Source organism: Cinclus cinclus, chromosome 12, assembly GCF_963662255.1.
Source record: "Cinclus cinclus chromosome 12, bCinCin1.1, whole genome shotgun sequence".
In the NCBI taxonomy this organism is placed as follows: domain Eukaryota; kingdom Metazoa; phylum Chordata; class Aves; order Passeriformes; family Cinclidae; genus Cinclus; species Cinclus cinclus.
The window spans coordinates 5,924,242-5,948,927 of record NC_085057.1 but is presented as its reverse complement, the minus strand read 5'-3'; the positions used below and the strand labels follow the sequence as shown (position 1 = coordinate 5,948,927).

The 24,686-nt window shown below is 40.6% G+C and overlaps 1 protein-coding gene across 3 annotated transcripts in view; it reads left to right on the top strand.

Moving 5' to 3' along the window:
* Positions 1-24,686, top strand: part of SLC25A26 (solute carrier family 25 member 26) — an 83,401-nt gene that overhangs the window by 1,881 nt on the left and 56,834 nt on the right. For all 3 annotated transcript variants that reach the window (XM_062500580.1, XM_062500579.1, XM_062500578.1), the window contains exons 2-5: positions 1,447-1,603; positions 3,142-3,251; positions 16,493-16,597; positions 17,820-17,867. In XM_062500580.1, coding sequence (XP_062356564.1) covers positions 1,447-1,603; positions 3,142-3,251; positions 16,493-16,597; positions 17,820-17,867 — 420 coding nt within the window. The remainder of the gene's footprint in view (positions 1-1,446; positions 1,604-3,141; positions 3,252-16,492; positions 16,598-17,819; positions 17,868-24,686) is intronic.

Genomic DNA, 24,686 nt, shown 5'->3' with positions numbered 1-24,686 from the left:
AGATTAAATCTGATCAATCCTATTTTGAGCAGATAAGGATTTTGATGAAAAAGAGTGAAGAAGAATCAATGCATTCAAAATAGCCAACTAGATTAAAAGAGTAATTAACTTATTGATTAAACCTTTAGTAGTAGATTGTGAACACCTCTCTGAATCCTCTGTTACCCTGAAAAAAATTATCAGAGTAACATACATGATTTGTTTTCAGACAGAGTTAAAAATCTCTGCAGCTGTTTCTTGTGTATATGAGGTAGCCTTCAAACTGTTTTCTGAATAGCACTGCATCTAAATAATGTCTCACAATGGATTAATGTTAACTATTGATGGTGTTTTATTTTAAAACAGTTTTTCTGTTTATTTCAGCCTTTTCCTCATTTTTTTTTAGTGAAATAATTATTTTCTACAATCAGCCATATAATGGGGTAGTTAAAAAAACAACAACCCAGTCATCTAGAAATGCAGACAGTGGAAGAAGATTGAGCCCAAGTTGATTCAATGTTTAGGAGTTTGTTTTATGAATTCTCTGGATAAAAACCTTCCCCTTTTCTTTCTGACTTTGAAAACATTTTTAATTATCATGATTTCCAGTACCTTAAGGGAGTCTACAAGTGGAGAGAGCACATGGTGACAGGACAAGAGGAAATGACTTCCAGCTGACAGAGAGTAGGTTTAGATTAGATATTAGAGAAAAACTATTTGCTGTGAAGGTGATGGGGCCCTGGCACAGGTTGCAGAGAGGGAAGCTGTGGCTGCCTCATCCCTGGCAGTGTCCAAGGCCAGGCTGAATGGGGCTTGGGACAGCCTGGGATAGTGGAAGGTGTCCCTTCCCATGGGAGAGGGCTGGAACTAGATCTTTAAGATCCCTTCCAATCTAAACCTTTCCATGATTTGATTCTTTTTTTCTATAGGCTTTTATGGGGGGGAAAGGTTATTTTAGGCTTTGTTTGACAAAGGCAATGAGGGAGTGTGAACACTTTAAATGAAGATGCTTGCTGGAAAAATGTGAATGTGCTTTCTAGAGATACCTAAGAAGAGGAGCAGAATTGCTTCAGTCTTTCCCTGATTTTATCACACAGCTGCTGGAGGTGTTGGTCATTCTGTGCTGTCTCTTCATAAGTGACATCCACTGTCTGGCTTTTCTTGTGGAATGGGAATATTGCATTGCTTTGGTTGCACTATTGAAAACACAGATTGTGTTGAAAATACCTTAAAATGGTTTAAAAGTACTATCTGTTACTTTCTTTTGTTGACCCCTCTTTGTTAAAGCTGTGGAAGCTGTTGAGTAAGACAGTTGATCAGTTTGTAAGTTTATCAGTTTATAAACTGACTTAGGAAGGATACAGTCAGCAGTGCCTTGGGTTGCATATGCCTCAGTTACTCACATAAGCACTACAGCTTCACCCCTGAGAACATTAATGCAGTTTTCTCCATGGTTTTGTTTTGAAGGCTGGTGGACTTGCTGGTGTGTGTGTTGACTTGATCCTTTTTCCCCTGGATACTGTAAAAACAAGACTTCAGAGTCCTCAAGGATTTAGGAAAGCTGGTGGTTTTCGTGGCATCTATGCTGGTGTTCCTTCTACTGCAATAGGATCCTTTCCAAATGGTAAATTTTCTTTGGATTATGCTTTGTCTTCTTTAAGTAGTAATTTATATCACATAGGACATTCATGTCTGTGTCTTTCTTTCCTATGGGTGCCTGTATTCTGTGAGTCCATGTCCAGCTGTGAAGAGCAGTTTCTAGAATTCCAGCATTGAGCAAACTTGAGCAAGACTTGGACTGAAGGCTGCTGCATGTTTGCTCTGAAAAGCAACCCTAATTCCTCGGAAGCATTCCTGGATATAAGCCTGTCCTTGCTTACAGGAGCACACTAAAGCATTTCTGGGTGCCAAGGAGGGCTTGAGTCTTGCTTGTCCGGGACACTTTTGTCATGACCCATTCTTTCTTGGCATTGGAAATGAATGGAATTTCAAAGTGCTTGAGCTCTGCAGGTGTTTGAGTTAATTGCCCTGGGGATGCTCTGCCCATCTCCCCAAAACAGCAACGCTTAAATTGTAAAGACATCAGGAATACTTTTGAAACTAAGGTTTTAAAAAACTAAATACTTCTAGTCCCTGCAGAGAAAAGACATCTGAAATTCCTGATGTCTTTGTCCATTTTGCCTTTGTAGGGAGGGATGAAAAAACAGCCATCTGTGCTGTCCGAAGTAAATGTTAGGAGAACTTTGCTGACAAATCCACTGACACCTTCAGATGTTTGATGTCCTTCATAAGGTGATATAAAAAAATTCAGTTCTTTATCTTGACTGCTCTGTTATCTCCTTTTGAGGTGATAAGCATCTTTTGATTAGTAGAAGGCAATTCACACAACCCTCCTTTACAATTAAAATCTGTTCCCCTGCAAGACATGTCATTTTTTTCAGTATTTACATCTCCAAAATCTGCACTGTAGTTTTATCTTTCACACGTATGACTGAGAACTGAAATTATCTTTAGGAAAAGGAATAACCCTTAAGGTGTAAGTGCCTTTGTAGCTGACTCTTGCAGTGAATAAACACAGCTCACGTTGCTCTGCTCAGTTTAGTTTTGTGTGTTTCTTGTTCACTTTACAGAACTTATACAAATCCTTCAGAAGCTTGGAAAAAATTCAAAATATTTAACTGACAATAGCTAGAAAGAAGTTATTAATAAACTGCTACTGAAACAGTTTTGCACATTGAAGGGTAGCAGAATTATATCAATTTATGCTTTTTGGGTTTGTTTTTCTTTTAAGTTAATCAACTAATTTTTTGTTTTTCCCTTTCTTCCCCCCTCAAAAGAAGGACCATCTGTTCAATTCAACCAAGAGATGGTCCCTCTACTCTATCTATGGATATGGAAGATTCCAGTTTTTCAAAATGTGCTGGACATTCATGGCTAATGAACACATCTTTCTGTAGCTCGCTACTAAAAGTGGCCTGGAATCCTGACACCTTTGATATTAATGGGAGGTTTGTCAGAGGTAGCCAGAAGCTTAAAGTTCTGAAGGGATTATCTCACAGATTCTCTTGATACTATTGTACTTTTTTGGTCTAAAAATCTGCTTTAACTACAGCCCTGTGATGGAGGAACAGTGCAATGACTGCATGTATTCTTGAATTTCAGCTGCTGCTTTTTTTATCACCTATGAGAATGTGAAATCTGTGCTGCCCCATGGATCTTCATCTTACTTGTCCCCTGCAACACACATGGTGGCTGCCTCCCTTGGGGAAGTGGTAAGAAGGAAGTTCATGTATTGTGTGTCCGGGGGAGGAGAGGAAACCATTCAGTTATAGGAACTGAGGTTTGGTGTCACATCTTGTGACACTTCTTTACAACAGCCTCATTTCTCACTGTTGGCACAATGCCTTGGGGCAGGGTGTTGAGCTCTAAACACCCCATGCTGTTCCTGGCACTGCACTGATAAAATGGGGTGCAGATTGTGTCTGCAGGTTTGAGGTAGGGAAATGGGCTATGGAAACAAACAGGCTTTTCTGGCTCTTTTGCAACTTAAATTTAGCTGATGGCAGGGGGCAGAAAGATTTGTTGTGTCTGTGGTTCTGTATTCTGCTTTTATTAACTGATTTTTTAATTTTCTTTCCTATGGGGGCTTAGCTTAGGTGTATGTTGGTGCCAAGCTACCAGGAGTGTGGAGATGCCATTTATTTCAGCTTTATACCAGGTGCCTCACTACTGCAGCAGCACAGCCTGGCTGTTTCCCATGGGAAACAGCTCAGCTCTCCCTGCTCTCTGTGGGATCAGCTTTGACACCCAAGTAATTTTTATTCTTCTGTGGAAATGTTACTGATTAGATTGAATGCGATTTAGTCAGGAAAATTAATTGAACATGCCAGGTACACAAAGATAGATGAGTGCAGCACCTATAACCACTCTGGTAGGGGTAGATAGAAGGTGATAGATGTAGGGCTGGGTGGGATTTGTGTTGCTGTCTCAGGTGGATTCTTTCTGAGCTTGGTTAGAGCCTGTGCCATCAGGTTGTAACTTCTAACTTAAGGCAATGCACAGAACTTATTTCCGTGAAGGTTCTCTAAAGGCTGTTAGAAATAAGCATGAGGTTATTTACCACCAATGCACAGCCCTAAAACTTCTTGTTTGCCTGATGTGACATGGAGCAGCAGACCCTGGAGGTGTTTTGAGCTTCTCACATACTATTGCAGAATCAAGCAAAATGACAGTGGGGCTCTTGGAGAGGTGCCAGCACTTTGCAATCAAATCCACCAGAAAAAAAAGTCTATTTTGGAATAGGTTATTTATGGTACACTCCCTGTGCCTGTGAGGATCCTGTGAGAAAATTACAACTGAGTATTTGTATTCAGCAGTAGCCAAAGCCCAGCTGGATGCAGATGGCTCCTTCCAACAGAACCTGTTGCCATTTCTTCCCTGTGCTGGTCTGTGACCTTTGCAGCTCAGGCACTTGCTGCTTTCGTGTTGGGGCTGGCAGAGATGGTGCAGCACAGTTAAATGAGTTGCTCAGGGCTGTCTCACGTGCTTGGCTCTGGCTGCTCTAAGGCCAGAGAAATGTGTAATGGTAGCCACTGAAATGGCAGAGTGGCTTTATGTGTGGGAACTACGATGTTGTAACAGCCATTTCCACCTCATTTTCCTATTTTTGCTAGCTTCTCTTCTCTTCTTGGAGTGATGGGTGTGAGGAGAGAACTAAGCTTTAAAATCATTGAGAGAGATATTTAGAGATTTGCTACAATGATTCTAATAAAATAGCACAAAGCAAGACCTGCTCATGTATGTTTTTTATAAAGTCTTAGTTGTCAATAGAAATATACAAACTAGTCCAAATTTCATCAGGGTGAAAGTTTTTAATAATTACAGTTTTATTGATTAGTCATTAAGTTTTAATCAGGGCATAAGTACTGGGACTATTACTTTGTCAGTAGTTTTTTTGATAATATGTATTTTCCTTCCATTTTATACTTCATGATTTAAATTGCTTTTAAATGTGCAACATTAAGCCAAAGACTGTCATGTTAGGATTCTTAAGGCATTAATGTTTTTGCATTTCTGCACTGTTCTTTTACAAAACAGAGAAATTAAGATTTAGAGCAAGGAAGTGTTGATGGATTTCTAGGTTTGCTGTTCCTTCACTTGTGAGTATAAATGAGTCAGATGGCTTCTTGTGCATCAATAAAATGTGCAAAACTTAAATGTCTCTTTGTGCTGACTAATCTGTGTTTTGAATATGACCTGCTAAAAATAGTAAAATAGGTAAAGAGGAAGAGAGATAAAGGTTGCTTCAAGATACGATAAAATATATGTGAGAAATGGGTCAAATAGGAAATTTTAGTTTTTATAACAGCCACTCTCCTTGTTTACAGTCTGTGGAAATTCATGGGAGAAATAGTCCCCTGGAACTGGTTTGTTTTGTTTTTCCAGTTCCAGGCTGGGAGAGACAAAGCCAAGCAATAAAAAGGGAGGGGTTGTAGCAATGTTTTTGGTTTTTGTTTTGTGTTTGTTTTTTTTTTTTTTTTTTTGTGTGTGTGTTTTTTTTTCCATTTAGGCAGGAGGAATATAGAAAGCCAATCTCATCTCCCAGGGTGAGATAAAGAAAAGTGCATACAAAACCTTACCCTGTTAAGAATAATTATTTTTTCCTACAACTGAATCTCACTGTATAGGGGCTCTCAATATCCCATAATATGTGAAATACTGCTGTGAAAAAAAGGCACATCCAGAACTCTAGAGGGCAGATACATGGCAGATCTCATCAAGGAAGGAGAGGGTTGAAGAATACACGAGTTGCCAATGGGAGAAAAGCCCTTATTATACCACTTGTGTAACTGAAATCTGGAGATAGAAAACACACTTACTGCATCCAGGACTTTGGAATTTTTCATCTTGACTCTGCCTTGCCCTGTATGTTTAGTCTGCCTGTATCTTTACAGCAAGCTGCCAAATGTGCTTGGAAAACATTATATCATAGGGAGTGGAAAGGAAAACCAGATGTTCTGAAATTTTGCTTTTAACATTCTAAGGCAGTATAAGTAACTCTGAGAAGGAGCAGCATTTTTAAGCTCCTAATGCCCATTATCAGTGGTAACCAAGTGTGTCTTGCAGGCCCAGAGTTAACTGTACAGCTCTGGATTGATTTGCACAGATTTTTTAATGTCAGCTTAATATGAGTGTGTGCATTAATTACAAGAAACTTTACTAAATAGAAGTCCCCCTCTGAGCCTCTCCCAACCAAGCTCATGCAAATGTGGTTTTATGGCACAGGTTTAAGATTGTCCCAGTTTGACCAATGAGGTTTCTCTCAGAAATGCCAAAGTGGTTGGATTCAGCACAACTGATTTTACATCCCACTGGCTTTTCCATGGAGGTGAGAATAAAGTTGTTTGACATCAGCCCTTTCCCATCTGATATTTAGATATTATGGTTACAATCTGAGCTTTGCAAGATATTAGTGAAAGCTTTGGGTTGTTGCCTGTAAATTATGGGCTCATTCTTACCTCCTGACCCTTTGTTCTTGACTGGCTATTTTTGCTGGCATTGTCTTTCTTTTTCCCCCCCTACTTGGCAAGACAGCAAGCTACCTCGACTTTCAGAGAGGATGTGTCAAGGAGGGCTGAGGACCAGCATGGCAGGGAGATGTCCTGTTCTCTTGGCAGCTGGTGGTAATGACCATGCTCTGGGTCTTTACCAGCTGAAGTCATTGGGCTGCTTTTGTCCTTATGCAAGTTTCTAGAGTATTTTGGGATTAAAAAGTCTGTAAAAAGTAATTTTAGGATTGTAAGTCTGGAGATTTGAAAAGTTGAAAACTTTGTCACTTTAGTGGGGAGATGGGATCATGTAACTGCACAGGGCAAGATGAGGGCAGGTATTTCAAGGTGAAATTCCAAGCTCACTTGGAATTCCAGTGCATTACCACTTGAGGTACTTCTGTGATAAGAGCAAAGTGTGTGGTTCATGTGTGATTAGCATCTGACCCTTCATATTAATAACTTTGGAATTTTTTTATCTGCTGTTGGGATGTGTCAAATAGGAAAACTTCTTAATGTCGGAATTATCTTCCTGGGGAATTAATTTACCTTTCTCTACTAGTATGAACTTGTTTATTAGAAGAAGCAAGCTCAAATGCAAGCAAGTTTACAGTTACACAAATCATGATTCTGTAGAATGATATTTTAAGTGTGCGTTTAATTAAAATAAAAGAGGACAGTGTATTTTTTATTTTATTTTATGCTTGTGTTGTTTTGGGTTTTTTTTCCCTGCATAAAAAGAGGCATTCTAGACATGATGGACAGCACTGTTGTCTCTCAATCCACAAATCAGCCATTTCCCTCTGCCCTGGCAGCATTGTTTGAAACAGTTAACTAGTTTCAGTTTAATAAAAGAGCAGGAATCTCCAAAAGTGTATTGGTGTAAATTCCATGAGAGTAACTGGCTAGGTCAGAGAAGAAAGTTATTAATGCCTGTTCTGTGGAAAAGGCAGAAGCATGAGTCAGAAAAATCTGCAGAGTAATGGAATGAAAATCTGCAGCAGGATAATTGTCCAGGGCTTTGCAGCATGGTACACTCTGGAAGATCAGCTTGCAGGAGCCCAATCTAACAGAGACAAGACAGCCACTCACATCAGACATGAAGTTAAAATTGTAGGTATTTCAAACTCTACACCTTGCAGTGTTGGAAGATGTGACTTTTCAGTTCAACAGGAAAGTTGGACACTAGGGAGAGCTGATTTTAGTTCAGCAAATAAGAGATAAAGGACTTGTGTCTAGACTTTGGGCTAATGGCTTTGAATATTTTAGCTACCCCTTTTCTACAAATGGAACTAATAAATGGACAGAATTGTTCTGCATTTTGTGCTTTGCATCCTATCTCCTCTCAATCAGTGTAGCATGTGCTGGCAGATCATAGTATTCAAAGTAATGTGCAAATGAGAGCAGTCAAAGTGTGACGGGACCTTTTCCACAATACTGATTTTTTTTTTTTTTTTTTCCTATTTTCATTGATCAGTGTCATTTTAGCTGTGACTGTGTTTTTTGTGCTGTGCTAGTCTGGCTGCACACAGGCTTTGAGAAAGGGAATTCTCCAACCCTGGCAAGATGAGCAGTGATGGGGAGTGCAACAACGTAGGTGGTCTTCTGAATTAATCGTGGTGGGGTTTGAAATATTCATAAATTAATCTATGTGAGGTCAGGTCTGCAATACAGATGCTGTAGGATTTTTGCCAAATCCTTATGCAGAAGCAGAGGTTAGGAGGTGGTTGGGAAGGTGAGACTGCTGCCTTTGAGAGGCAGTGGAGAAAGAACAGAGAACGGGTGGAAACTGAGAGCAGCGGGTGGGAATTGGTTGTAAATAAAGATGAATGGGGACATGAATCCACAAATGCTGCCAGCAAATTCATCATACAATTAGAGGTTGAAACAGCAAATTAAGAACTGTCAAATACCTAGCCAGCCACCCATGCTGATCTTCTCTTGTATGCTCCATGCTAAGTGCATGGAGTGCATCTTCTTCATCAGCTGCTCTCCCCACACTGCTTTGTGCAACCTGCTCAGTTCAGGGCTTAGAGAACATGCTGCTTTGCAGTGAAGCTTGATTCTTGTCATGTCTTTTGATTGCAGGGTTGATAGTCAGTTGATTTAGAAATATTTGTAGCTCAGAGTATCTACAGAGGAAAGCAAATTTAGATTAAAAAGTTATAAACGAGAAAGAGATAATTTTAAAGTGCCTCCTGATGGATTTCCTGACTTACTATGCCAGTCAGTTTTGGAAATGTTTGAGACGCTTTGGAATAAACTTACCTTAATGTTCTATGCAGGATTTGTCAGGAATAGCTATGAATAGCTCCACACGTGGACGAGCATGTAATTCTTTAAGTGAAAAGGCTGAAGGAAAGAGTAAAGGATCAATTAAAGGAAAATACTTAATAAAATGCAATCTAGTTGAAGTTTCCATGTTCTGAGCCAAGGTATCCCCAAGAGAGTGAGCAAATTGCAAAATACTGGTCTTCTTTCAACAGGAGACATAGTGTGTTTTCAGAAAATACTGCTTGTGTTCTCTTGCCTGGAATCTCATTACTGTCTGTCCTCCTGTAACACAGCCTGACCCCACTTGGCTCCTTGGAAACAGTTTTCTGCTGGATGGGATGCACCATCCAGCTTTTGCTGAAAAAACAGTTTGGCTGGTGGATTTAATGAGTTTCATAAGCCTTTTAAAATAAGTTTAACAGACTTTCGTGGTGAAAGTGTTGCTGGAATAGATTGGATCATGCAGATGGCTCTGTACATTGACTTAAGGGTCTATTTTTTATTGGGTTTTAAGGATTTCTGTCTTTAAAAGTGGTAGTAATTAATTATTCAAGCATCCACCAGGTTAAGGAAGATTTTTTCCCAAGTTATTCACCTGCCTTTTTTGCTGGTTGAGTTTAAACCAACTCCTTGTGATTGTAGTGAGCAACTTCAAAATCTCTGGGACACAGTTTGTGCTGGAGTACAGGAGGTGTGTAACATCAGGCTACTTTTGGTAAGTCTTATGTCTAATTTTAAGAAGGAAACAAAACTCTACATTGCTGAAATGTTGAAAGACCAATTGATTTAGGCAAAGCACACAAACTTTCAAAACATCTATCTGTGAGAAGTACTTCTGCAAAGAAGTGTTTAGCGTCAGCCTTGCCAGCTTCACAAACTTTCCCTGTTCTCTGTTAACTGATGTAACTGGAGTAAGAGTTTCTCCTTGCTGTGAATAGAGCTTGGCACAAATTCCCACTGCTGGAGGACAGAAGTTTCCTGAGGTGTATCTGACACAGCTAAAGGAAAGGTAGGTGGGGAACCCGCAGCAGCATTTTTTGGGAATGTATCTGGGCAATTGAGGAGCCATGTATGGGGAAGGAAATCTGAGAGGGGCAGAAGCCCAGTAGCCCTGAGAGGGCTCCTGGAATGATGGATGAGGAGCCAGCTGGGGTGAAAAGGCTCAGCCAAGATAGCCATTGTGAAGGAACAAGTGTGTGCTGGTGCACATCCTGCTCTGAAGCAGGAAGGAGGGAGCTCTAGAAAGTAATAGAACTGTCACAGATTTGAAAATGACAGAATGAAATAAATCTGCAAAACAGCTCTGCAGATGCCAGGTAAAATCATCTAAGGTGGGAATGTGGAGGAAGTTGAAAATGTTTGTGCAGAAACTCCGGTTTTCCAAATGCTTGTGTCATTTGGTCCCTGTGAATGGTCTCATCTCTGAAATAATGTGTTTTTAAGCTCTGGGAGGTGCTGAGATCTGAGGGATCTTGCTGGGTGAGATTGTTCTTTGAAGAAATGTTTCCTAGCAGCATACAGGGTAGCTGCAGATAAATTAATGAAGACCTTGTTTTGTCAGTCAGAGGAAAAGATGGGACAAAGAGCTTGGCACTGTCTAAACTTCCCCATCCAGATCCCATTAGTCAAAACTTGTTCTCTCCTTGGGGTTTAAATTAGGAGTGGAGCCACCTGTTCACAACCCCAGCAGCTTCACACAGGACTGAATTTCAGTTTGCTGGAAGGGTACTTCTGTGCTGTGCATGACAGTGAGGAGGGGGGAAATAAGATTTATCATCTTTTGAGGCTTTGTGCTGAAGGTGAACACTTTCCCTGGGTCTGGCATTTAAAGACAGTGGACAGTACATGTCCAGGGCAGTTTCTGTCATCCCTGGAGACAATTTCCTCATGAAAACAGGAGTTTACATTTCCATTCTCTATTCTCTGTGCTCTAGCAGGTAGCACAGTCTGCTGACAAGCACATATGGAAGGACTTGTTCACAACTGCAGCTGTGGCCCACAGTGAATTACTGACCAGAGAAGCTTGTATTTTTGTTCTGTCTTAGTCAAAAGGGCACCAGTTATTTAGATGAAGGTTTATTGGTGTTTGAAATGTTTTGGGTCTGTGATTGCAGGTGTTCTGTCCAAGGAATATATGAAACCATATATATGAATGTGAGGATATTTCGCGTTCCTCCTGTTCCTTCGTGTTCCTTCTGTTTTCTTCTTTTTCCTGTTCCTCATTTTCCTTCCTGGGAAAGGTGAGGCAGTTTATCCTCCATCTGCAGCTCACAGCTCATGTTCCCTGCTAGCTAATACTTCCAACCCAAGAACTGTGACCACTGTTAGATGCAGTTATTTGGAGGATTAAATGCTTTTCTAATCTCATAATACTGTGTTCATTTTTCCATTCTGTTGAAGAGGGGCATCCCAGGGAGATCTAAAGAACCAAGCATAAATTTACAGGGTTTGAAGAGGCATGGAAATCTGCAGTGCTGAATTCAAGTTTTGTTGAGAGCCTTTGACAAGAACCAAGGGGGAAATTTCCCCTTTATTCTCCAGATCCAAAGGAAATCAGTGCAATTTAAGATGTTTCAATTTTAAACTTGCCTATTATTTTAATAATTCCGTTATCTGATAAGGGGGAAAGGACAATTTTCATATTTCAGATTAAAAATAGTAACTTCCTACTTAGAAGGGAGCATCTGACATAGAAACTGAGACGTTCAGATTAGATTATGACATAATAACCTATTTTTGGAAGTAGCATTAAATATATATATATATATCTAACACCCCCCCCCCCCTAGAAACAGAACACACAGAAAACCAGCAACAAAGCAAGCTTGAGCTCCAAGGTAGCTTTTGTCTGCAGCAGTATAGCTAGGGCTAATGCAGGTTATACTTAAAAACCCCAATTTATTGCTGCTTCTCTTTGAATGGGGTTTTAGAGTTGTTCTATTTTTCTTGCTTAATTTACATTCTGCTCAGCAGGCAATCCTCCTGACCTTCAGAAACGGGGTGAAAGATTAGGATTTTGTTAGCAGATTGACTGCAGCCTAAACATATGTCCTTTGATAAATCATAGCATCTTTGTTGTTGTCATTTTTGTGCAGCAGCTTTTCCTCCCTAATGGGCTACTGATTATCTTGCACAGGTATTGTGAGGCTTAGCCTAAAGTTTCTGCTTTAGCCTAAAGTATTATAGTGTCATAAATTATCTTCTTATTTGATTAAGAATAAATTTATGCAAATGGCATTTAGGAGAAACTGTCTCCAGGCATGTTCCTTTAGTTTTGTGTGAAGTATTGAATTATATTTATATGGTGAACATCAATTCAAGCTTCTTAGCCTACTCAAAGTCCTTAAAACTAACTTCCTGCTTGAGAAATTGATATATTAAAATCCTTTAGAAAGGGTTCTAAAGGGTTTAAAGCTTCAACAAAAGAAAAGGTTTCTGGAGGTTACTCCATGTTTCTGTACTAAATTTTCAAGTAGGCTGAGCTATGCAAGCCAGAGATTTGCTCTGTCACTGAGTGCAGGTTCCTAAATCACCAGCCACTCAAAAATTCCTTATCAGTCCTTTGTCCTCAGACTGTCTTTCCCCTGCCATAGGGCAGAATGGCTGGCTAATTAATAAGTAGAAAAATATTTGGTCTTGATGCTCACATAAGCCCAAGTTAGTGCAGAGAATAGCTCAGCTCATTAGCCAGGAGCTCATCAGGTGCCAGAAATTTGGCTCTTAGTTCAGTAGGCTGTCTTACAGCAGGGGTAATATCTGCCTCTTATTAAAGATAACAAGTGCTCAGCCCCTATGGCTGTGGGAGCTTTTAGGAGTGTGTGAGTCAGATCATCAGCTGTGCAGGGTGCTGCAGGAGGAGATAAATGCTTTCTCAAGCTGCTCTCCTTACAGCTATAAAGCTGAAAGTGTTGTACCAGCTGTGTCCCTGGTTCTGAGGAAACCTGTGCACCAGCCCAGCTTAAATGCCCAGCCTAAGCCCTTAATAGCAGTTATGACACCTGCTCTGTCCTCTTCCAAATGCTCCTGGTTACATCTCGTGTACAGGTCACAAGGTTAGTAGTCAGACTGTAATGGAGGTGCCTAAAGGAAAATGTATGTGTTATCTTGGGTTCTCCACCAAACCCTGCAAATCCAACCTGGGAGAAAATGCTTTGCCTGGAGCACAAAGGGTGGAAGGAAAAGGCTGTTAATCCGAATAAGATATGTTGATATTTGGTTCATAATATAACAATGAAGACCAGGAGTTGTTCTTTTCTAAGGATGTTGGCATTGTCTCTGCACTGAGCCTCTGTGTAAGCAGGACTATGCCCCCTTTGTCCTTTTCCGTTAGGTACCTTGTGTTAGTGTATAAAGAAAACTCCTGGGTACCCCTGTGTATCTGCCTGATTCTGAACAGCTGCACCAGCTTTAGGTGGGATTGGCCCCAATGCAGAAGTTAGTTTTGAGATCAAGTGTTTCCAATAAACTTAGGTAAGCCCATAGAAAAGGTTTTGGACAAGTTCCTGGTGCTATTTACAGCAGGTGTTATTTTCTGTTTGCTACAGCCACAATTATGCTGAAACAAACTGTTTAAATTGGTGTATATATATAAAGTTTCATAGCACTTTTGAGACTGTATTTGCAGTGGTCATTATTCGCGACAGCCAGGACAGTTCTGGTCGCAGCATAAATCAGACCAGGAGATGGCAGCGCTGATTCGTGCAAGGAGCACCCAAAAGTCAGAACGCTTTTCCCTCACCTGACAGAGGAGGGAAATTACCTTAATTTAATTAGAACGTACACTGTCTTAGCAATACATAGATGAATGTTAATGAAATAGGCCTGTTTTTAGCTTTTGTTCCTGACTGGCTAATGCAAGTCAGCTAATCAAAAATGCACACACATTTCTGTGTAAATGCTGGAGTCACCCTTTGACCCAGTAATGATTAGAGACAAGGATTTTGAAATTCAGTACCCTCTTGCTCAGAAGTGGTGATAGCATTAAAAAGCTGGAGAGGTAATAGGTGCTAGTATTGTCATTTCTGCATACCTGCTCTGTAAACTATTAATAATAATAAACTATTAATACTTTGCTTGTAGCTCTAAAATGAGGTTTTTCTGTAGCTTAAATTTGAAAGTTCTTGAGCGTTTTCTTTCAGCATTATTGTCTTCCTGCCTTTGTGGTGTGTGTACATGTGCATTGACATTGTGTACCTGACCTGGTAAATAAGGAAGGAGCTTATAGGGCAGCACCTGAACTTTCTCAGGATCTTGATTCTGTCTTTTTGCTCCCATCAAAAGATGGGGATAGCCCCTGGCTCCAGAGCTAATTTGTCATGGGGTCATCCCCAAATCCAGTAGGATGCACCAGCCATGGCCTGAGCTTGGTGGCTCTATTGTGCTACTCTGTGCCAAACAACAGGCTACATCTCTGTGAGCAGCAAGAGATGAAAAAGGAACTTCTTCCTGGGACCTTGGTGATTAGGGAGCTGAATGTACCCCCCTTGTTTTGTTGTCTGTGTTCCATGTCTGTTAACCCCGTGGTGGATGCAGGTAGAAGTGTGAATGTGGGCAGGTGCCGTGGGACAGCTGCAGTCCTGCATCCTTCACCCTTCCTATGCCATTTGCTTAGAGCTTTCACATCTGAAAATTGAAGTGTGGACTCTCTTGGATCACAGCGTTATCATACTGGTGCTATTTGAACATCCTTGTCCAAGAAAGCAAAGCCTAGAGATGTGCATTGTATTCTTTTACCTTTGGCAGGCTCACCTGGAAGGCGCTGCAGTGATTGAGATCAGCACCCACCCGTCCAGGCTGTTAGTTTTTAAATAAAATACATGTGAACTACATCTTGCATACTTCCCTTTGGAGACCGGTTCTCCACATCAAAAGGCTGCTGGGGTTGTTACTGATAGGAGGGTGCATGTGTAGGAACAATCAAGGTAACATGCTGTAAGTTCAGGTGCACGGTGAAAATGTCACCGTGCAGTCTGATGTTGGCAGCTGCAACTCGTGGCTTTTTGAATACTAGAAGTGCCCTATGGAGCCAATCTGACAGCCCTGCCTGGGTGACATGAGCCTTTATTTCCTTTCAGAGCAGCACAGTGTAATCATTGTTTTTGTTCTTGTGCAGCCACAGAGTCCCTTGTAAGCGCAGATTCAAATGGAAGAAACATCAAAGTTAATTTGAAATGAAATGCACCCCAAGTAGTCCAAGGGAAATGGAGACATTACTTTGTAGCCACCCTTCTCCTGCCAAAACTGCAGCACCCCAGATGTCAGGAAGCCACGCTGCGCTCTTTGTCTGGTCTTGATTGACTAGATTGTTTTCATCCCAGCCTTTTTAAAGCTTTCCTCCTGCCTCCATACTTTTAAGGAATAAAAAGCTAATATAAGGACATGGAGTGTTATGAAGCATGAAGTTCTATAAATATTTATGCTGAACTATCAAAAAAACTTGACAGTTCTTATTTTCTTGACAGATTGGGGTCACTTGTTATTTTTGACCCTGAGAATTGAAGAGCACATGGAGTTAGATCTGTGTGTAATGACTTTTGGATATTGTTGTCCAGTAAACTTATAGAAATGTAACAGGATAACGGATTTTTTCTTGGTGTCTTTGTGAAAATGGAACTTAAACCTTGTACTGTGTTACCCAGAAATGACCACTCAAGTTACTGTGTCTGTGCAATCTCCGGTGAATTCCTGTATTTTCTTTGGCACACGTGGATTTCCCAGTTAACTGCTTGGTTTGCCACTTCAGTGGGACAGGCTTTCACCTGGGCTGCTGTGCACTCTGTGATCACCTTCATGTCTAGGAACTACAGTGTGTTCCTGAGCCCAGCACAGGATGGTCTCAAGGCAGGCTAAAAATCTATCCAAGGCCTGTGGGGTCTGCAGTGTTCTGCCACCAGTTCCCATTGCTGCTTGAAGTATCCCTGGAGCCAACTGAAGACAAACTCTGCTGAAAATTTTAAGTGCTGGTAAATAGGCATTTTGTAGAGAGGTGAGAGGATTATAACTCCCACGTTTTCCCTCATTCTTTGAAATGATGTGCACACAAGCTTAACCCCTACCAGAAGCCCAAGTGGTGGGTGAATATTTAAAATCTAAGCCTGGCTTTTTCAGCAAAGCTGGGGCTCTGTGGCAGCAGCCACATTTTTGCATCCAGCTGCATGAGTCTAGTAAATTCATTCTGCAGGGAAGGATTAATCCAATGCTTTACCTTGAATGAAGTGTGGTGTGTATTTTAAGGTCAACCTTGGAATATGTTGTATATAAAGCTGACTAGAATGGCTCCCACTGTCGATCACTAGAGGGCACAAAGGAATTACCAAAGAAAGAAGTTCCTTGTCTTATAGTTCTGAATCTCCACTTTACATCTGTGAAAGTGGGGGGGAAAATTCCTGTGACTGCCAAAAGACAGGATGCATTCAGATTTTGGTTGTATCAGTGATTTTCTCCACTCAAATCTACTTTTGTTTTCAAAGTTAAAAATTCCAAGGGTGCTTCCATGCTCCCATTAGTATAATTTTGTTATCAGAAAGTACGTGGCACTCAGAACAAATACATAAGCTGCTCACAAGCACCTTTTAAGTCCTATAATTGCAAACCCAATCTCCTCATTTTTCAGTTTTCTGTTCTTGGAAGAAGTGTTTGCTGTATGAAGAGGAAGCCAGCAGTGTCTGCCTGAAGCTCTGGTTCTTTTGCAGGTTGCCTGTCTCATACGGGTCCCATCCGAGGTTGTCAAGCAGAGGGCCCAGGTTTCTCCTTCCTCCAGCACCCTCCGGATTCTCTCCCACACCTTGTACCACGAGGTGAGTTCAGAGCAAAACTCCTAGAAGTTTTCATCCTTCCCACTCACTGCCATACATGTCCAGAAGCATTCCTACAACTTTATTCTAGTTCTGTGCTTTCCCAGCACTTTTCCATCTATTCCTCTGTTCTTAAAAGTGATTGGCATGTTATGATTGAGGAACCCAAACTCCCACCTCCCCCTGGGGCATGCACTTACATGCCTGCTCCAAGCAACTCTTTTTTTTCCTCCTGTTTTTATATAAGATACCTGCATTTAAAGATGACGGGGGGGGGGGGGGGGGGGGGGTGAAGGGATTTAGCTTCCAGATTCCAAAGCTCTGCTTGTCTTTATGCAAACAGTCCTTGTGTGGGGCAGCAGGACATTGAGTCTCTGTGTGTAGTTTGCTGGATGGTTCCCAGTTTTTGAAGCAGGCTTTGGAGGGGATGTCCAAAAGGCACCATTTCAGAGGGGCTCTGGGGGAGTCTGGAAACGAGTGCTCATCCAGTATTGGTTACTTTTGAAAAAATAAGGGCCTTTGTCTTCTTTTCAGGAGTTACGCTGTTCCCTCCTGTGAAAACCTGTTCATGTCTGTTTTAGCAGAGTTTCACGAGGGGGGATTTTCAAGCTGTGTTCCATAAGAGAAAGTGGCTCCTAAAAACAGTGTGGGGAAAAATATTGTAACACATTTTCTGAGTGTAAAACCCAGGGAAAGAAAGACATAAATATGACCTTTAAATGATCCACTTGATTTTTATTTGCTTTCAAATGGAAACTATTGTGATGACCCTGCACAAATGGGTCACTAGAAGTTTTTTCTGTGACTTGATTCTGCTTTAGAAGCTGATTCTGTCAAAACCATATGTTTTTCCCCTTCCATATAGCTGGCCAGAGAACCCAAAGCCTTGCCAAACACTTGAATTAAGTGCCCTATAATAATAAACAACATAATTTTATATACGCTTATAAAATAAGTTTTAATTGTTTTGAGTATTTTCAGCTGGTTAAAAATATAAAACATTTGTCTTGATAAAGGCTCTGAATCAAGGCTAAGGAGGCGAAAATAAAACCCTCTGGCACTGTAAATAATGGAACACAGTATACAGTGTTATAATCAATACAGTCAATTTGAAGCTGAGGTGTGACACTTTAGGGCTGTAATGCTTGCCTCGTAATCACCAATAAATTGTGGTCTTTGACAAACTCATTCCCCCTGGATGATGCTTTCTTTTGTTGCTTTACAGGGTATTCAAGGACTTTATCGGGGTTATAAAAGCACAGTACTAAGAGAGGTAAACCCTTGTCTTTTTCTCTTTTATTTTTTTTTTTCAATTGCTTCCTTTGACTCAGTTTTCTAACAAGAGATAATATTATAATTGAGATCAGTTGCTCTAACCTTAAGGTCTAAATCCCAGCATATTTCACTCTAGGTAAGTTACCAGCCTTTAATTTAAATAAAATACTGGTAATGAGCAGTAAGAAAACCTTTGATACATGCAAAAATTCATTTGCCATGCTGTCTCCCAGTTCTGTTGCTGCTAAATTGAAAAAGGATGGAAAGGTACATATTAATATGAGAAAACCATAAACTAAAGTACTGGAAGCTTTCTCAAGTCTTGTGATTGCATCATGTGAACTATATATGCCAACAATGGTGAACTGGTGGCATCAGGCCAAGTTTAGCACAGACAGATTTAGGCTTTCTTTAAATATATTCATCAGCAGATGCCAAGGGATTATTTGTCATCTGTATATAAAGGGGATTGTGCTCTCTTTTTTTTTTTTTTTCATTTTTGTAATGTGTAAAAGAAATTCATTTAGTCACCCAGTCTGTAGATTTGATATGGCATTACTTAACTCTAAATCAGAAGTATTTCACTGTTAGAAAAAAAAATAGGGCTAAAAATATTTTGGCCCATTCAAAGAAAATAGCTCCTTAACTAAAATTTTTTAATAAATGTGCTCTGAGTTCCAGAATTAATGTCATGGAAGTGCTTGATATGCTGTGTGAACTGAGGGCAGATTATAAAAGAAGTAGAAGAACGTACTGATAAACTCCCTGTCTAAAATTGTTTCAGTATCAGATCCCAGGAGACCATCTTTTCACAAAACAGGAGTTGCATGATGTATGTGTACCTCAGATAGAGAGATCAGGCTTGGTTCCTAGGAAAACAAAATCAAAGAAAGGTTTGGGTTGGAAGGGACCTTAAAATCCATCTTGTTCCACCTCCCACCTTCCACTATCCCAGGTTGCTCCAAGCCCTGTCCAACCTGGCCTTGGACACTTCCAGGGATGAGGCAGCCACAGCTGCTCTGAGCCAGGGCATCCCCACCCTCCCAGGGAGGAATTCTTTCCTGGAATGTGTCTGGACACAGCCACTGGTGTCCAGGGAGGGCTCTCGATGTGGTGTGTGGGTTTGTCTTCTCCTTGTGTAACTCAAGGGAATAAAGTAGGTTTGGATCTGCCCTCTTTGGTTTGAACCCAGGCTCAGATCTGCTGTCTGTGTTGCCATTGATAATAAAGCCAGTTGCAGTTTTATTCTTCATTCAATAGCTCTGCTTTTTAAAGCCTTTCTTCATGCTGAAAACTCTTTTCAGGGCAGTTGTGTTGGCCAGCTCTTGTTACAAGCACAGAATAAAGATGGGTGTTACCTATAATAAGAAACACCAAACTTAGAGTTCCTTAAAGTGTTGACAAATGTTAATGCACTGTGGTTTATTTTAGCAGTTTTGAGTGTTTAAAAAATTACTTATTTGTGCAAAGATGACACCTGCTTTTCTGAAATATAACCCCCACCATAGCTTTGTCCTGTACTTATTTTCTGGCTCACTAAACGTGTTATAAACTCAGATTTCATTTGCAGACAGGCAAAAAAGGCGAATGAATACGAGTAATTTTGATTTCTCAGAGGGGTTCTGAATAAATGAATAAATTTAGATCCCATTGAGTACAGATTTTGCATACTAACAGGTAGATAAAGCACATGGTTGCTACTGTGTGCTGTTCTCCTTAAAATTTGTTTTGACATATGTCAGGGTGGTAATTAATTTGCAGACCATATTCATGGCACAGTGTGTGACCCTGCTGAAATAACTTTGTTTAATCAAAATGGCAACACTTTGTTGGAAATTTAATGGGAGTCCTGTCCATTATGTATATTCATAAAGGATCCTTCAGAACAGATTTCAGTTGAAGTATTGCTTTTTGGGGGAATCTGTCCAATAGAATGAGAAATAAATGATTACTAAATGAAATGTGCTTTCTCTTCAAAATAAAACAAATCATAGGTGATGTTTAAAAAGAAAAAAAAAAATCTTTGAATTTAACACTGTTGAGACATGCATTTTTCTGACACTAAATTTTGTAAAGCAATGTCCACTCGAGTATCAGCTTTTTGTACCTTTAGCTGGAGCTGTTGTAAGCCTGACATTTAATCTTGATATTTTTCCTTCTCTTTGAGTACACTTCTTCCTTTAGGGTCTTTATTTTCAGATAAAAATCTATATCAATTCAGTATTAGACATATCCTGGTAGCTACATAGCATATATCAGTTGGTATTTGATTCCAGATGACTTTTATACTTGCATGCTTTGGTTCTCTACCTACACAAACCCATTTGTTTAATTATAATGGAGTGGGAATTTTTGGAGAGAGGGTCTTGAATACACGATTTTTCATTAAAAAAAAATTGGAAGAGGCTGGGAATATTGATGCTTTTCAGATTATTATATTCCTGTGCTGGCGAAGTTCTTGAGCTGGACTTTAAGGAAGGTTAATTTTAGCTGTTGCATTGGGATAAAATTTCGTTTATTATATCAAGCAGATTTCTGGACGGAGATCTGCTTGTCAGTCAATTGAATTTCAGTAAAAATAAGTCCGTTTATAAATGGAGTGTGGTGTGGAAGCCTCACTTCTTGCTTTAGCCTAGCAGATCTCTTCAGGGCAGCCTTACTGTGCTCCATGTAATTAGCTGCTGTGCTGGTGCAAGGTAGTTGTTTCATCCTTCAGTTTTGATTCTCACTCTGACTTACCCTTTTATCTTCTCAGAATGCTTTTTGAGCAGATGGATATTGGAAGAGAAAGAAGATGGTTAAACACGTAATGACTTTGGAAATAATTTTGAGTGAACCTCCAGGCTTGAAAGTTTTGGCTGTGACTCTTTTCACCTTTTTGGTGCCTCTTCTCTCACATCTCCATTACATTTTGGTCTTTACATCTCCCTTTGATGTAGTTACACTGAACTAATCCTAAAATGGAAAGGGAAGTGAGGTACAGTGCATCATTCTGTTGGCAGTAGAAGCTTGAAAGAGACATCTGTGCTCCAAGAGGAAGGCTTTTGTAATAAAGCACAAAGTGGGAGTATGGTTATTAGGTTGCTCAATGAGACTTTGGATAAATGGCAGAAATCAGAGGCTGTGAAATGATGTGGAATTCCCATGATGTCATTTCCAAAGCAAATCCAAGTGAGAGTTGCCCCTTCCTATGGCTGTAGTGTACCAGTGTGTACCACTGTGGAAACTGGATCATGCTGCTAAGACCAGTCAATGAACAGGTAAATTTATCCACATTTTCCACAACAGAGAAAAGTTAAGGGGTAGAATTTCCAGCCATCTCATAATAAGGCAGGAGCAGACTATAAATCCACTGCAAATCCTTTAGAATTCCTAAATGGGGATGGAGTTCTGCTGCTGAGATCTTATATAAGCAAATGGAGCCAGATTTTTAATTCCTGCATAATTCATTTTATTAACTATGACCAAGTAGAACATCTGTTAAAATTCCATAATGTTCAGTTCATGGGAAAAAAGAAAGAAACCCCTGAGTTCCCATTGGAGCTCTTCCATTTCCGTTCATGTTACAGGACTCCAGCAGATGTCTTAGAGGACCTTGTTATAAATGAGGGGACAGCACAAAAGAAAAGGAAGTGCTTTGTCCAGTTTCCCTGTGTACAGTGGGTTACTTCACTGGCATGTCTGTGTGCAGGTTGCAGCTTCACAGTAAATCTGGTGTCCCTTCTCTCCTGAACTACCATGAGTGAGTGCAGAGTGCTTTTAATCCAGTTTGTCACTTGTAAAAATATTGCAGATGGACTGACCTCTAGCTTGGAAGTAGATTCAAAAGGAGTTAAATTAATATTAAACTTTCTTAAAGACAAAGGAGATGGGGAATGACTGGCTGGCTGTAACTCACAGATGTCTTGGAAAGAAAGACTTGAGAGTCACTTTGAAATGTCAACCTTTGCTGTGCAGGTAGCCCTGGCTGAGCTTGTTCTCTTAGGCTTTCCTGAGACAATTCAAACTCTGCTCGTGCTGGCCTCCATTCAGGTGGAGGTGGCAGTGGAGCTTTACTTGTTGATGTTGTTTCAGAGCTCTGAGTCTGAAAGGAAAGCCCTGACAAACCTGACCCCACCTGGGTACCACAAGCCTTGCTTTAGGTGAGAGAGCAGAGTTCTCACTTTGGGCAGTCCCAGTTCTTCAGGTTAGTGCAGCTGTGGGCTGCTTTGGGGTTTGTGGGTTTGTGTTTTTCCCTTCAGTATATGAAAGGCAGAGCCCTGAGTGGGCACAGGCAGCTGCTGCTGTCTTGGGAGGGAGGGAGTGATAGAATACCTTTGGGAGGAAAGGGACAGCAGTTCAAGGTGTGCTGTGGCATTAGAAAGTAGAAGTAACATCTCCTGAGGAGGAGGTACTGCTTGTTGTACGTGTTCCACAGAGCTGCTCTCCTTTTACAAGGTGTGTCTCAAAAGGGCTGTGGAGGACCTGCAGTGCAGCCTTTGCAGATGAGGAAGGAGCTAGAAGTAAAAAAGAAAAAAAAAAATCAACCAAAAAAAAACCCACAACAAAAAACCCTCTTAAACAACTTACTGCTAGGAGAGGGAAACTAAAACAACTGGCAGCAAACTGGGCCTTAAAGGCACACCTGCTTGCATTTTCCTAATTTTAAAGGGTTGGTGAACAAAGGGTGCTGAGGGGGGTTTGTATGAAAATGTGAAACCCAGCTGAGATATGTTGACCCTGTTGACTGAGGGCTGGAGGGGATTTCTGAGGGCTGAGCTCGATAGGGCACACTGCTAACAGGGAGTTTGTTTATCCATTTAAGGTAGTTTTTGCATGCTTTTCTTTTGTTAGAACATCTTTATATAAATATCCTGTTCTCTGAGCTGTTAGAGAAGGTTTTTTTTAAGTTTATCTCTGTTGCTGTAGGACAGAAAGAATGTTATTAATACATTCTTTCACTTGCACAATTAAAACTTTGATCTTTTGTCATTCTGTGTGTATTACAGAGCAGATGTCGATAGAAATAGGCAAACAGGACACTATCTTAATACAATATTTGGAAAAATAAACATCCTCCTTAGTGAAATATGTGCGGTATCTGTCTTTTGTTACCTTCTGGAAAACCAAGCTGGCTTTTATGTTATTTTGTGACTCTAGATAGGTTCAGTTTAACCAGGAATTTGCCAGGCAGGAGCTGTAACACTGGTTTTTGACTTCTACTGAGCAGCCAGGCTTGGGTGTTTCCATATAGAGCATCAGCAGTCTAATGAAAGGGATGGGGGCTGTAAAATGGATTAACGAGCTTTGTGGGAAATTGTGCAGAGCTTATGTGACTTCAGGATTAATGGGAGGAAGTTGAAAAATAAGTCCCTGCTTCCCACTCTAACTTCACTTTGTCTTGGAAAGCCCAGCACTGGAGTTGTATCAGCTCTTCTATCACTTGTATCATCCTAGGTGTCAGTATTCAAGGGATTTTCATTCTGGGGGGCTGTGAGGGTTAAAGGTAGTTCTTGAGGGGTGGGAGCAGGAGACAAGTCTGGGATGAGGCCTCAGGCACACCCTAGCTTGTGACCTGGAGCACCAGTGAATGGATAAAATGAATAGCTGTGCTGCTGTAGGTTGTGCTCATTACCTTCTCCCTGCAAATGCTGGAATAGTACTTGGAGATGAAAATGGAGATCTCACAAAGCATTGTAAATGACTTTTACAGACTACAAAATAACCCTGGTTTTCCTAATTTACCAGTTGTGGGAAATAGGTTTTGTGACACGCCTGAATGGTGGACAGAATCCTCAAGCAAATTCCTTAAAGTTTGGGAGGAAGGAATGAGGGCTTTTCAGCTTTTTTTTTTTTTTTTTTTTTTTGGTCAAGCATGTTTACAACCAAGATGTTCTGGTTGAACACTCTCTTGCTCAGACCAGGTGCAGTGTCCACCTGGACTGGCCAGAAGCAGAATTCAGCCACCCTTGGTGCCACGGATGTGCTGTTTGCCAGTGGAGCTCACGGCATTACTGCATCTCTCTGACATCAGTGGGTATATTCAGATGAAAAGAATTCCATATATGCAGAGTATTTCTGTATTTTGAAAGCTGCAGCCTTGCAGCTGGGGTCTTTGAACAGAAAAACCCTTGGAAAGCCATGTGCACTCAAAGCACTGTGTGTGATTTGATAATGCAGATTCTTTCCAGCTGAATGTGGGTGCAAGCAGAGTCTTGCAGGAAGCGTGTCCTGCTCCAGGCTTCCAACAAAGATACCATTTCCATACATTCTCAAAGCAGCTTACTAAAGTGTTTCTGCAAATGCAGCATTCATGGTGTAGGAATGTGTTTTGTGGGTGGGTGGCAGCACTGTGGGCAAGAACTAGTTGGGAAAAAAATAATACTATGAAGGAAAAATTCTGGTTTTCTTTGTGCTGTGATATTTTTGTTTCTTTTGTTGATTTTTTGTTGATTTGTTTCTGTCTTTTAAATAACCTAGGCACTCTATTTGCTACACTGATTGCTTTTGATTTCTGCATGTTTCACAATGGTTTGAATTTTTGGCTGAGTGGTGGCTTTTAGTTTTAATTCCTCAGCTGCATTCCAGCATGGGCAACTGCATTTTGTTTGTCTAAATACTTTCTGTAGGTCTAAGTTCCTGTTTTGCTAAGTTGGAGAATAATCCTGCTGATGGCTGAAGGTTGCTGGGCTGTTTTTGGTGAAGGTCACATTTTGTTGGTTGGTGAAGCAACTTCTCTAGGCGTGTGCTTAAGTGGGTAATTTTCTAACCCCAGAAAGATATGTATGTGTAAGGCATATGTTTATATGCAATATATACAAATATACATGTGGACACT